Raw genomic sequence first — 13,792 nt, forward strand, 5'->3', positions numbered from 1 at the left:
CAAACCCCAAAAACTTTAACCTTAGACTTTCTACTATTGACCTCACCCCTTTCCTAAGAGGTCTATAGGGGGTGTGCATAAGCGTACTAACATGCCTACCATCCCTGTCCTATTGTTTCTTTTATTTTTCTTATATGTATCCATGTATTCATAACTATGTTTTTACTTATACCTATTATCTTGTAAGCAATTGACAAACCAAATTAAAAAAAATGTTTATGTCTGCTGCTGCATCTGGGGTTACATGATTGCTATTGGTGACCTTCGCAGACATGAAAGTCAATGGGGGCAGTAAAAGCTGCAGATTGCAATCATGTGCTGTCTCACTTAATGACCTCAGCAAAAAAGGTTGCAAAATTGGATGCAGTCACACGTTCCCTCACTTAATAATCACACTACTTAACTACTTAACAATGTATTTTCCAATCCCGATTGTGGTCATAAATCAAAGACTGTCTGTAAGTTTTCTTTCTTTCTCTTTTCTTTTTTGCTCTTGAATTAAATTTTCAGGCAATTCTATAAACTATCTCTATTATTAACAAAAATATTTGCTTTTGTTTTCAAGTATTTTGTTAGAAAGCAACACTGTGACAAAAGTGTCATTGAAACTAAACCCAGCTTCTCTTTTACTGCTACAAGGCATTTGCCATCAGCTGATTGCCCTCTTTTATCCAATTTTTTGGGACATTTCAAAAATTATTTCTACTATTTATTAAATAACCACAATAAAGCTTTCTCTCTAAAAGCTATATTATGGTTAGCTTCCCTCAGAACTATTGCCATTAGCCGTTGATGTTAGGGTTTAACTTTGCTTTGTTTGTTTTATTGAATGTATTTTTATTGATGAATGACCAAAATAAAGTTTCTGTCCATTAGCTCCATTAGAATTAACAGGACATAAAATATGGAAGAAAAAGTTGACTGTTTCATTGTAAGATTGTTGGATACTCTCATTCAACATATTCATAAAGTCTCTTCAACCGCATTTTCTAACATAAAAAACCCCACATCAACAGTGTTTAACTACACATAGCTTACTCAGCCTTCTCAGATTCTGTTCTTGTTTCTGATTCATCATCCCTTGTAACTTCAGGTAGCTGAAATTTTTTGAAAATATACAGAATTTTAATATTATGAAATTTCCTTTCAAAATCATCCAATTAATTATGAGTGTTTTGATTAATTAAAATCATGTTGATGACTGTTCGCCTGAAAATGTTTGTATGTAAAAAGCTGTACATGGCCTGGGACCAGGGTACCTGAGGAATCACCTTTTTTCCTTTATCTGTCCAACTAGATCAAACAGGGTGGGTGTACTGCAGATCCCATCAGCCAAAGATGATCTTTTTCTGCAGCCACTGCCGTAGGGAACCTCCTCCCTTCAAAGATTAGAATGGTCCCAACCCTGTTAGCCTTCCATAAAGTTTTAAAACCTGTCTATGCTCCTGAGTCTGGGGAGCTACATGTGCCAAGGGCCCCACTTCCGGGCTACATAGTTTGCAGGCCAGATGACTTGCTTTGTATGTATTCAAATTTAGATGTTTTATTTTTTATTGTTTTAATGGTTTTTTTTTACTGTTTTTGTTGTTTTAAAATGTTTTTAATGATTTTAGTGTAATATATGTTTTCAAGTTGTGAGTTGCCCAGAATTGTTTGGAAATTAAATTCAGAAGATTTCCTAGTGCTTTACCCAGTATATTTACCTCTCTCTGATTGTATATATTTGCCTCCACTGTCATATTCTAATCCCTGTAACAATATCATGTGACCTCCCAGTCTCCTTCATTGGATGGTTTCAGGTAATAGGGAGGGGGTGAAGAGATCAACCAGGTAGACATTCTCTTATGGAATGTGGTAGACTTTGTTATTCTCTGATTATTTTTTTTTAACATTTACATGAACCCCCTAGAAACCCTCTGTTAATTTGGGGCGCAGTATGATTTGTAGGCTGATTATTTCCAGTTGTACATTGCCACCCTATGTCATACAGTAGATCCTTCTAAATGTCCTGTCCCAATGACTAGAGGCCAAAAAAGACAATGTCAAGCATTGAGATTGCTTGTACCAAGAAAGGAAGCTATTTGGTTCCCTTTCAGACTTATTTTATAGCAACCAGAATACGAAATGATTGCTGTAGTCTAAAGAATATGTGTCTTGGAGTTCTGATTAATAATCCTTATTAGAAATGAGTTGAAAATTCTAAGATAAGATTTCTAGTGAGTTGAGACAAGAAACCAATCTAGAGATAATTAAACAATAAAATTCTAGTTTTCTTTTGTGCTTTTTCTGAGGTACAATGGGGGACAATTGTCTCTTTTTGAAGGCAGGACTAAGAGCTAATGGCATCCTGCTCTCCATCCTGCCCTTAAGAAAAAAATATTGTGCTGCGAAAATATTGCCAGTTTGGCTTCTGAATTTAAGTGATATGATACTGGGATGCTGTACCGCCACATTAAGGCCAAGGGCTGCCATGCAAGTGATGGAGACAAATAGAAGCCATCAGGTTACTACAACATTATCAGATAAATCTTTCTTTCCAGAGGAATGGAATATAGCAGCAGCACTAATGGCAATATCATAGAGAAGGGATTGAATATTTTGGAATGACAAAGTGAGTAAAATCACCAACGATAGGAATACACCAATAAGCTATCTTGTGGGGTGGGGGGGGGGTGTTAGCATCATTATTTGTTCTATCATATGGAAGCATAAATTTTACTAAATGAATGTTTAAAACTTTAAAAGATTTAAGACCTTTAAAGTATATCTCAGCATAGCTTCTGTCGTCTAAATGCATCATAATATATTAAACTGTCACAAATACTTTACTAGAATTTCTAGAGTTCTAATTTTTAATCCATCAATTAGATTAAATCTATCTATCTTAGATTAAATCTATCCTATCCTATCTATATCTATCTATCTATCTATCTATCTATCTATCTATCTATCTATCTATCTATCTATCTATCTATCTATCTATCATTATCTGTCTGTCTGTCTATCTATCATCTATAATACACAGCACATGCATTGTTTTACCTACCTGAATTTTCTTCTTCTTACGAACTGCACTTTCCAAAGAAGGGGGAGTTTCTGATCCAATAATAGCAGCAATGTCCCCAAGGCCAATATCATGACCATGTTTTGATCCACTTTCCTTTTTTGTATAAATGTCAAAAATATCTGATAAGAGGTCACTTTCTTCTTTTTCTTTTTTTACAAACTGCACGATTTCAGCTGCAATGCCATGTTCCAAAATTTCCACTTTTTCTGCTTCGAGCACATCATCATGAATTCCAAACTGTGTTGGATCAGGCATGTCGCCTAGAATTTTGGTAACTCTTATGTTTTTGGCCCCTTCAACTAGGCCATCACCAAATATAGTACTCCAAAGAATCTGAAAAATGCTCCATATTATAGTAAGAAACATTTGGAAGAATCCTATAAATAGCATCCAAAGAGAAGAAAAGGACACTTTCACCAGTTCTTTAAAGGTCATTTTTTTCACTTTTCTATACTGTTTTCTTAGATTTTTCAGTTTAAAGATCTTGAGAATTGTGGCAGCATATTTCTTTATTGCATCACATGCCATTGCAAATGCTGAAGCTGATTCAAAAGATTGTTCTTCTTTCTCGTCTTCTTCCCTCAGATACCAAGCTTCACTCTCGTCCTCCTCAACTCTGTCAATTGAATCAGTTTCAGAGATCTGAGATGCCAACTGCATTTCAAAAATGGTGTCCTCACAGAAATTGACAAAAAGCTCCATTTTTTCTTGCTCTCCACCTTCATTTACAACATCAAAAATAAACTGCCTTTTTGATTCCTTCACTTGAGGCTTTTCCCACTGTGTCCTACTGGATTCACTAATCTCGAAATAAACTCGTTCTATCTTCTTGGCACTACCTATGATTTCAATGCGTCCCAGATAAGGTTCAAAATAATTAAGGACACTTTCTGCCGGATGTAATAGAGTTTGAAGGCGTGAATCATTTGGCATGTGTTCTGAGAGATTTGTTAAGAGCACTGCCACATTAAACCCAATATCTTTGGCTGGCTTGTGAAATCTTTCAACAAAATCAGCATAGTTAAACATATCATTTTCATCAGTTTCTGCACAGGACAGTAGAAAGTCAATTTCTGATTGCATATACTGCTTCTGACCTTCCATGGCTTTTTGAAACTCCTTTTTTGAGATTATTCCTTTTCCTTCCGAATCATATTCTTTGAAGGCTTCTGAGCTTGTTAAATCTTTTAGCTTGAGAAACATGTCAAAGAACTTCAAAATCATTTCTACATTGCTAGACGACTCGACCAGTGTATCTACCATCTGTTTTCCAATTGTGCCATTTACAATGTTACCTAAATCACAAATGTAAACATTATTTAATTGACATGCATATATAATGTTTAATCTATAATTACCTTTAGAAATGATTACAACTATTTTCAGTTTTATAATGTTGCTTTAAATTAGTTTTGCAACCACTATTCAAGTACATTATATGTTTAAATCTATTGCAATTTCTTTTTCAAGTTACAAGGCAGAATTCTTTATTGGCCAAGTGTGGTTGGACACACAAGGAATTTGTCTTGGTGCAAATACTTTCAGTATATATGAAAGAAAAGATGCATTTGTCAAGAATAATAAGGTACAACACTTAATGATAGCCATAGGGTACAATACAGCAATCAATTACTGTTGTAGATACAATAAAGCTTAAATTGAGATTTTTTCCCCTAAATTAATTTTATTGTGACCTATACCAATGGAAGAAATAACACTTTAAAAAAAAGATTCCACCTTCAAGCAGTGACAACAGCATCACTACCATATCCTTCAGAAGATCCAGTAACTCCTTCAGCAATTCAATTTGGCTGGAATCCTAGGATATACATAAAGTTAACATTTACTTTTAAAATGATCTAAACATCATCTCAATTTACCATGATCATGTTTTACATGATTGGAACCAATGAGCTCTGTGTGTCTGGCAGAATGCTTAAGTGCAGCAAATGCTGTCCAAGGTAAGGCATAGAACAATGAAAGCTACCGTATTTGCCGGCGTATAAGACGACTGGGCGTATAAGACGAGCCCCCAACATTTCCACTCAAAATATAGTTTTTGTTATATACTCGCCGTATAAGACGACCCCCCCACTTGGAGGCATGTTTTTCAGGGCAAAAAAGTCATCTCATACGCCTGCAAATATGGTAAGTTGTAACACTTGGGGTATTCTGGATATAATTCTTGATTGACACCCCCGCCCCTTTCCCCCAAACTTACAAAGCCACCAAAATGCTTTAGAGAGGCAGCTTCGCCTTTCTCAGGCTGGCACTCAATTCCTCTCCCTTTCTTTGTGACAGCCCCCATGTGCGTGCCATCGGGACTCCAAGAGTGGGGGATGGACAGCTGCCAACTCTCCCTCTCTCTCTCTCTCTCTCTCTCTCTCTCTCTCACTCACTCACTCTGTTTGTGTGTGTGTGTGTGTGTGTGTGTGTGTGGTGTGGAGGGTAATTCCGGCTATCTCTGGCCTCCGCTCGGTTTTAAAGTCGCTTGGCCGGTTCCCAAGTCACAAGCGCACGCTGGCCGGGAGACGCGGCGCCGGGTGGCAGCTCGGTGCCGGGAGGCGGATCTTTCTCTCTTAAGCGGGGAGGGGAGGAGGGGACAAGAGGAGGGACGGGACGGGACAGGGGGGCGGGAGGAGGTCCCACCGCCCACCGGACCCTTTTCTTCCCAAGGGGACCCTGGAAAGCAGCTCGGGAGCCCAGCGGGGTCCCATCAGGAACTTCCAGAGGACACCCCCCCCCGGCCCAAGCACAGCCCTCCCGGTCTTTCAAAGAGGGAGGGAGAAGCGGGAGGAGCAAATTGCCGCCCCCCCGCCCCGCTGCCCAGAAGGAGGGGTGCCACAGTCCATCCCCACCACCTTCTCCCCCACTCCCGGGCCATTACACGGCTCGGGGCTAGCTGGGCGAGCGGCCCGCCAAAGATCCTCCGCTCCACCCCCACCCCACCTCCAGATTGGCCTCGCAAGCGCCCGAGCCGGGCGGAGGGTGGGGGTGGGGGTGGGAGGAGGAGGAAGAGAGACTCGGCTGGGCTTGAAGGGGCTTCGCAAGTTGCGGAGCTCCGCCCCGCGTCGCTCTTGCACCGGTGACAACGTATTTACCGGCGTATAAGACGACCCCCACTTGGAGGCATGTTTTTCAGGGCAAAAAAGTCATCTTATACGCCGGCAAATACGGTATATATTATCTATTCCATTGAGGATACATGGCAATCTACCAACTTCAGAGTGTCAAGCAGCAATCTTCCATAGCAGCTGTTTTCTTTTAACTAAAGACCTTAGGGACCAAATCTGAGATCAACTGCAAAGAAGGCACTTTGGAACCAAAAAAGATGGCAGAAATTTTATAAATAAATGCAGCTGATCACTGAACTAATATGCCAGGTAAAAGGATATCTGGAATAACACTAGACAATTACACTAAAATATTTCAGTGACTGAGTTATATTAAGATGCCCCATGGACAGGATGCCATTTTCAAGATCAAGGCATTATCTCATTATCCATTTTGTTCTTTCCCATAATGTCTGTGTGTCTGTGAAATCTGCCCCAGAGGATTAGACAATTATTCAGAACAGTATAGGACATATTAAGAAGGGTGGAAAGAGAAATAGCAAAAACTGCTTTTTTGTAGGAGGAAATTATTCTATGAATCTCTGGAAGGAAATGGATCCGTGCCATTTTTTAAAAACTTATGCCCTCTCAAGACACATCAAAGGGACATTTCCCTAAGACAAATAGGAAGTACTCTTGATGTTGGTATAAATATATAGGATAATGTGATGGACATTGGCAGGTAAATTACACATATTGTAAAGAACTATCTTGTGCTAGAAGTTTTATTTTTGCTTTTTTTAAAAGTACATTAAACTATGGAATTAACTAACATCAATGTGTTGAAAGAAAGGATATAGATGAAGAATCAAATTGCTGCTAATCTTATTGACTATCTACCACCTCTTGAATCAGATACACTCTACCTTAAATGCCAGTTGTTAGGGAGTAATTGTAGTAGTAATTGTAGTAGTCTTAGAGTAATTGTATTTGTCTTCTATATACACTTCCCAGTTTTCTTGGTGCATTTAGATGGCCAATTTGTGACTTATAATACTAGATCACAACAGCCTTTGCTCAACCTTCTAACCAAAATCTTACATTGAAATATTAGAAAATACTTGTAGCTCGGGTTTTAGATTTTGGTAGTGGTTTACTCTCCGAGCTTGCCATTTAGTTCCCAAACGTTTTGTTACCAAGCTAGGTAACATCATCAGTAGTAGTTTTGTAGCAGTGTTTTGTCCTATTCCTCTTTAGCTTATATAAACAGCAACATAGCATACAAAATCAGTTGCAACAATTGTAATCCTGTGTGTGTGTGTGTGTGTGGTGGGAGAGTAGTGGGACAAATAAGCAGGCATATGGCTGTGATGCTTATTTCTTCCTTCACAAACCTTAGTTTATGAAATATGAAATAAAATGTATATATATATGTGATCAAATGATTTACATTTTCAGCAAAGATGATGAATAAAATTTACCTGTGAAAGCTTCATTTGCATGTTAGCAAAAACATGAAGAAAGCCAACAACTGCATCCCACAGTCTACTGTGAGCCAAACTCTGCTGATTTCCAATGCAAGGCCCCTACAATTAAAGAATGATGTTTTAAGATTTCTTTTTAAGTATCTATCACAATAAGTATTGTTATTATTTAATTACTGATAGCATGCTCTAAATCTACAAAGAACTCTGACAATTTAGTAACAATAAACAATATAAAGCTTAAAACACACAGTAATGATATAATATGCTCTAAAGAATGAAATATAGTAAAATGAATACGAATTGTAACAAAACAAATTATACAAATAATTTAATAATATATATTTATTAAAATCATCAAAACTACTTTGTAAGAACTTCTAGAAATCTGTTTTTGACAGGTTAAACTTAGCAGCTTCAAAGAGATGCTCTTCCATAAAACTAGATCATAGCAGAAAAGACATAAATGAAAGTATGCAATGAGCAAAGGTAAATGGAAAAACAACATGAAACAAAATGAAATTGGATGCAAGTATTAGAAGATGAGAAGGCATTCTGAGGCAACTTTCTACAGGTGAAATACTATGAATTAGGATTTGCTTGAACTGAAATTTTCATTAAAACTATCCAAGAATTAATTCCTTTTATATCCCTGTCCAATTCCTTAGTTTAGAAGGAAATATATATTTTTAAGAGATGTAAAATCTCAGTTTTCTTCTCTCCTTCTCCCCCAACTGTATAAAAAAGTCTGGGAGAATAACACACATGTAGTCCTAAAGATGCTTCTTCAAGAGTCAACTGAATTTTTTAGTTTTTCTTTGAAGACATTTCGCTTCTCATTCAAGCAGAGCTGAAGAAGCTTCTTGGATAAGAAGCGAAACATCTTCAAAGAAAACCAGAGAGTCTTAGGTTTAGAGTAACTTTATTATCACTTTAAATGTACACTAATTGGCATACATTAACATGAAATTTTGTTGCATACAGCTCTCAAAGGTCACCACCTCCAATATACACTACATAACATGACTAAACAAAGAAATAAATAAATGCAAAATTATACATATAATCACATATATTATATGACACAGAGAAACAACACAGTCTAGTCGGATGTATACATGTACATGGTGAGAAAAATGAATCTTGAAAGTTTACCAGATGGATGACATAGGGAACAAAGCTGTTACAGAATCTGGTAGTCCTGCTAGAAATACTTCAAAACCAGAGGGGAGCAATAGAAAGAGGCCATAAAATGGGTGTGTGGGGTCTTATAGCACACATAAGCAGCATCCTGAATAACAGGAAGCGAGCTTCCTATAATCTTCTCAGATGTCCTGACCACTCTCTGTATGGATCTTCTATCTGAGGCACTGCTGCCACCAAACCAAACAGTGATGAAGTTTGTTAAAAAGCCTCTTGAAAAAGCACGTTTGGGAAAACTATGACCTAGATGACTGAGAATCTCTGTAAACACACCTGTAGATATTATCTTCATTCTTTATTTATTTTTAAAATGATTTTACAAATGGCAGTCATCATGAAATTCCACTAATTGTGTCAATCATTCATTTATGTCAGAAATTATATAACAAAGAGAAAGGTTTTACCTACTTGTATATATTCAGTTAGTGAATTAAAAATCTGTTTGGTTACAGCCAAAGCCTTAGAGAAGTTATGTTGTCCAGATTCATCAATTATATCTTTGCCAGAGTAGTACCAATAAAAGTCACTGATTGATTCCTAAGTATAAAAAATATGTGGTTTTACTTCATTAATATATTAATTAATTCATTAATCAAACTGTATTCCAGAAGGAAATTGTAGTATCATTCTATCATTTTTATATTTATCATTTTTTCTAGTTATATAATGATAAATATATAATATAAATATATAATGATAAAATCTATATCTACTCCAATAAATTCTGAATCCAAACAATAGCAAATAGAAAACAACTTACTTTTAAAAAAAGCTCCAAAAGAGCATATTTTATTATTTCAATCACTAAATACTACTTTAAAACACCTCCTATGTTGCCTTTCAATTAAGTTTAGTTTTCAATGTTAAACAATGTAAAAAATTGTGTTATATCACAATATGCATTTAAAACACCTTGAAACAAAACACTCTTAACCCAAAATATACCCCCCATACAAACTTTAAGACATCATGAGAAGATTTATATTGTTTATTATAAATTCTTGTAGAAAAGAACAATTTTCTCCTGGCCCTGAAGAGATATTGAGGTCAGCATCAAGTAAAACCAGCTGGAAAAGTGCTCCAAAACCTAAATAGAGTTTAACTTTTGATCATTTAATTAGCATAATTACTACCTCACAAACTAACTTTTAAAATGTAGATTAAAAAAATCTACAGTTAATGCATGACTGCATGAAACCTACTTAAATGCCCGTTTCAGCTTTTCTAACCCTGGGTTCACTAAATAAACTGACTTTAATTCCCAGAATTCGTAGCCATGGCAAAGCTGTCCAAGAAATAATGGAAGTTCAAGTCTTTTGTGCCTGGATTAGAAAAGGCTGCTTTACTTAAATATCCTGTCTCTTGAGTCAGGATACTGATATTCCTGGGTGGTGGTTTTGGGTTTCACGTTTCTGGGAATGGGATGAAATCAACTGACAAGTTCCCAATCAAGCTGTCCATACAAATCCATTCTTTTTAGTTTTGCAAGCCTCTTTGGACTGATCTTTAAGTGTCTCAGTGAGGTTGGCCTAAAATGCCTAAATATTAGTGTCTTTACTGTTGTGTATAAAACCAGGCAAGGTTTGAAAATCAAACAGCAGCTAATTTGTTTTCTCGGGAAAACAGCATTCATTTTTAATTCCCTCAAAGTGTCTGCAAGCATAAAGTAAAGCATTATTTTAAAAATCAATTTTTCCTCAGACATCAAATATTTCAGCTTCACAGGTACAGGTAGGAAAAGAAAAACTTGTGTGTGATTCAAATCAAACATTTAAATCCCAATATGTTTTGCCTCAAATTAAAGTTAGGAATCAATATACTTCTAGTGTTTTTTTCAAGCTTAGATTTTACAGTTTCTATTCAAATTGGTTGCCATGCTCCTTCTCTTTCAATTGATACAATATAATTGAAAAACAGGACACAACTACTGCATCATGGAACTGTAAGAAGAAAAAAAGAATAGACACCAAGTGTGATGAAAGCCAAAAACCTGTAATGGCAGAAGGATTTTAAAAACAGAGTGATATAATATAGAATATTTTCTCTGTTTACCTGAAGCCGCAAAAGATAATCTACTGTACTAATGATAATATTCACTGTTGTAGTATTGCCCATTTGTGTGCGCAAGTAGTTCTGAAAATCTGAAAGGTAAAAAACAATGTGCTATATAATAAAAGATTCAATATAGTCTTACTTATTTTCATTTTTGTTCATTTAGAAAATGAAAAATTGTATATTGTTTTGAAAGGAAACAGCATTCATAACCACCCCTGATGGATACCACAGTAATTGTGTCTAATAATATGAAAGAACTGCAATCTTTTTAAAGAAAGTTATATGAAATAATTAATTGCATAACATATTACATAGCAAAACTTCTCACTTACTAGATTTGAATTTAATAAAATGGCAATTTGATTTGTATCTTGAAAGAACTTATACATGTAAAAAATTATTTCTGAATCCACCTCATCTGAGAACCTGATTAACTGTTGAAGAATTGAAAATCAATTGAAGTATGAAAGATATTGGAATAACTTATTTCCCCAAAGATTTAAATCAAACAGCAAATTGCTGAATATATATTGCACATCACTTACCATTATTATGACCTTCACACAGCAGTTGTAAAAATCTAAATAGATCTTTAGTAAACTCATCATTCTGTAGTACTTTCTCACCTTGAAAATATACAGTACAATGAATTACGTGATAATCAATTGTTTCGAAACATGCAGAACCAATAGTCTCTCAACAGCATCCTTCAAACTAAGTGATTGTAATAAAAAGCAAATACTGTAAGTTAATTTACAGTAGTTCGTTCTTTAAAAAAAGAAATACTTTGAAGAAATGATAAAAGCAAACTATAAAACAGAAAAAGCAAAGCTAAAATATTTAGCACTCCAAAGCATTCATGATCAAACTACAGGACTAAAAATCTAATAGGAAATGGTTAGTCATTATCAAACCATGCCTTAGGTATGAAAGACGCTTCTTTAATTAAGCATCAAATTGTTTCTTCAAGCCCCATACAGAATCATCTGCAGACCATGAAAGTTAACCTAAAAGATATCTATAAAGATGCAATTAAAGAAGATTTCTTTCTGTATTTGCCACACACAATAGCATCAAAAGCTGTAAACCCAAACATACCACGCTCACGTATGATGACTGTGGATCAAAGAAAAATAATAAGAATACAAAATAAGCAAGTTATAATTACATTATATATTTTATTAAATGTTTTCTTGGAAACTAAATGAAACAGCATAGTTTAATCGCACATCATTTAAAGGAGGTTAAAGAGGTTAAAGAGACCTTAAGTGAACAATTGGGCTGAAAAAGAAATTAAGTGTAAATCTATCTGAATTCATTCATTGTACGTACGTGTTCCTTCTTCAGTAACCATTCCAAGGCCTTCTGCTTTATTTTGTCTCTCGAAGGCATTCAAATCAAGAACGCTTATAAAAAAAGATAATAAAGAAAAGTTTGCTGAATCAAATAATAAGACTGAATAATAATTTGACAAATCATTCAAACAGTAAAAAATGAATTATAAAGGTTTAAAAATGATACATTTGAAAGATGACCAGTTTCACTGAAATCAGTATTAAATGCTTCTCTATCAATATTACCTCCTAAACCCAAACCACTTTTTCAATATTCCTTCTGTTGATATCACTGCAATATATCAATTGAGACAAAAATTAGCCCAATCCTTTCTCCTTTTTTTTCATCAGTGGTAAGGGCAGTAAGAATCTGGTGCTCATGGGTAAAGATTTACTCTTTAAATTGTTATTATTAACAATAACAACCACATAAGAATGCTGGCATGAAAATATTGTAAAGATTCTTAAAGGGCAAATAATGCATGCCCCAGAACAAAATCCATCCATTGCATCTCAGTTCACATTATCACATTTCCCCAGAGTTTTAAAAAAAACATGAATTTGGAAAAGTATATCCCACGGACGATGTGAAAGATCAGATTAGGGACAGATTTTCATACAGAAAATCTATCTATATGGACATTGACAACAATTTGATAGCACATATCAGTCAAAATTCCATTCAATACATGCAGCTGAGCACAGAAAGTTTTTACCTGCAAGATTGCATTAAGCCAGAGATAGATTGAAAAAAACCAGCATCTTTTTTCTCTTTCAAATAATCCAACATTTTCTGAATCAGAGATTGAAAAAAATATATATTAAAAACTGTCTTTTGAGGTTTTTTTTAATGACAAGAATATATTTTTGCTGGATGACCAGAATAAATTACAATCTTAACTTATTATTGGCATCTTTGGACTTGGCTTGAGAACTTGGATAATGTAAGCTTATATAATATATATGGTATGTTTAAAAGCTGTCTTGCCTTGCTGCTGAGTGCTAAGAGGGGTGTCTGGAAAGGCATGGAATTGGAGATGGTGAGTCCTAGAGTAAAGCCTCAAATAAGGGAGGGAATGGGATAGAGTGATGTAAGGGCCATCACTATTATGACAGGCACGGGATATCACAGGAATATGAGAGAAGCAACTCACAGGCTGATTTCTTGGATAACTGATAATTTTTACTCACCAATCCTCAATATTTACCCTTGAGGATAGGTGACTGGATCCTTTTATTTTTTTTAATGTATAATTTTTATTTAAGATTTTCACAAAAGTAGTAGTAAACATTAAATAATATAGAGTGAGATTTGAAAAATAAAGGTAAGGAAAAAATGAAAAGAAATACAAATGGAAAAAAGAATAAAAGATATCCAAAGAAATGACGTCTTTACACCAGTTACAAAACTTATTTTCTCTCCTTCCTCATTAAAATTACATCATAATTCTCTTTTGCCCATATTCAACAATTTTTAATTAGAAAATCCAAAAATTAGCAGCTTTTTTTTTCATTTTCTTCAAAAAAAAATCCCGAATAGGCTTCCAGTCTTTAATAAAAGTTATTGTGGGATATGTTATCAGGTCCTTAATGCAC

General features: G+C 35.2%; 1 protein-coding gene across 1 annotated transcript in view; it reads right to left on the reverse strand.

Moving 5' to 3' along the window:
- Positions 1-13,792, reverse strand: part of RYR3 (ryanodine receptor 3) — a 312,006-nt gene that overhangs the window by 28,535 nt on the left and 269,679 nt on the right. Inside the window, exons 80-89 of the mRNA XM_087951743.1 lie at positions 12,913-12,989; positions 12,195-12,268; positions 11,961-11,978; positions 11,408-11,488; positions 10,860-10,948; positions 9,216-9,344; positions 7,602-7,706; positions 4,805-4,886; positions 3,047-4,362; positions 1,039-1,097 (exon numbers count right to left, since the gene is read on the reverse strand). Of these exons, the coding sequence (XP_087807869.1) occupies positions 1,039-1,097; positions 3,047-4,362; positions 4,805-4,886; positions 7,602-7,706; positions 9,216-9,344; positions 10,860-10,948; positions 11,408-11,488; positions 11,961-11,978; positions 12,195-12,268; positions 12,913-12,989 (2,030 nt within the window). The remainder of the gene's footprint in view (positions 1-1,038; positions 1,098-3,046; positions 4,363-4,804; positions 4,887-7,601; positions 7,707-9,215; positions 9,345-10,859; positions 10,949-11,407; positions 11,489-11,960; positions 11,979-12,194; positions 12,269-12,912; positions 12,990-13,792) is intronic.

The sequence above is a fragment of the Notechis scutatus genome, chromosome 1, assembly GCF_049901735.1.
Source record: "Notechis scutatus isolate UNSWTSFEM ecotype Mainland chromosome 1, rNotScu1.2, whole genome shotgun sequence".
Classification (NCBI taxonomy): domain Eukaryota; kingdom Metazoa; phylum Chordata; class Lepidosauria; order Squamata; family Elapidae; genus Notechis; species Notechis scutatus.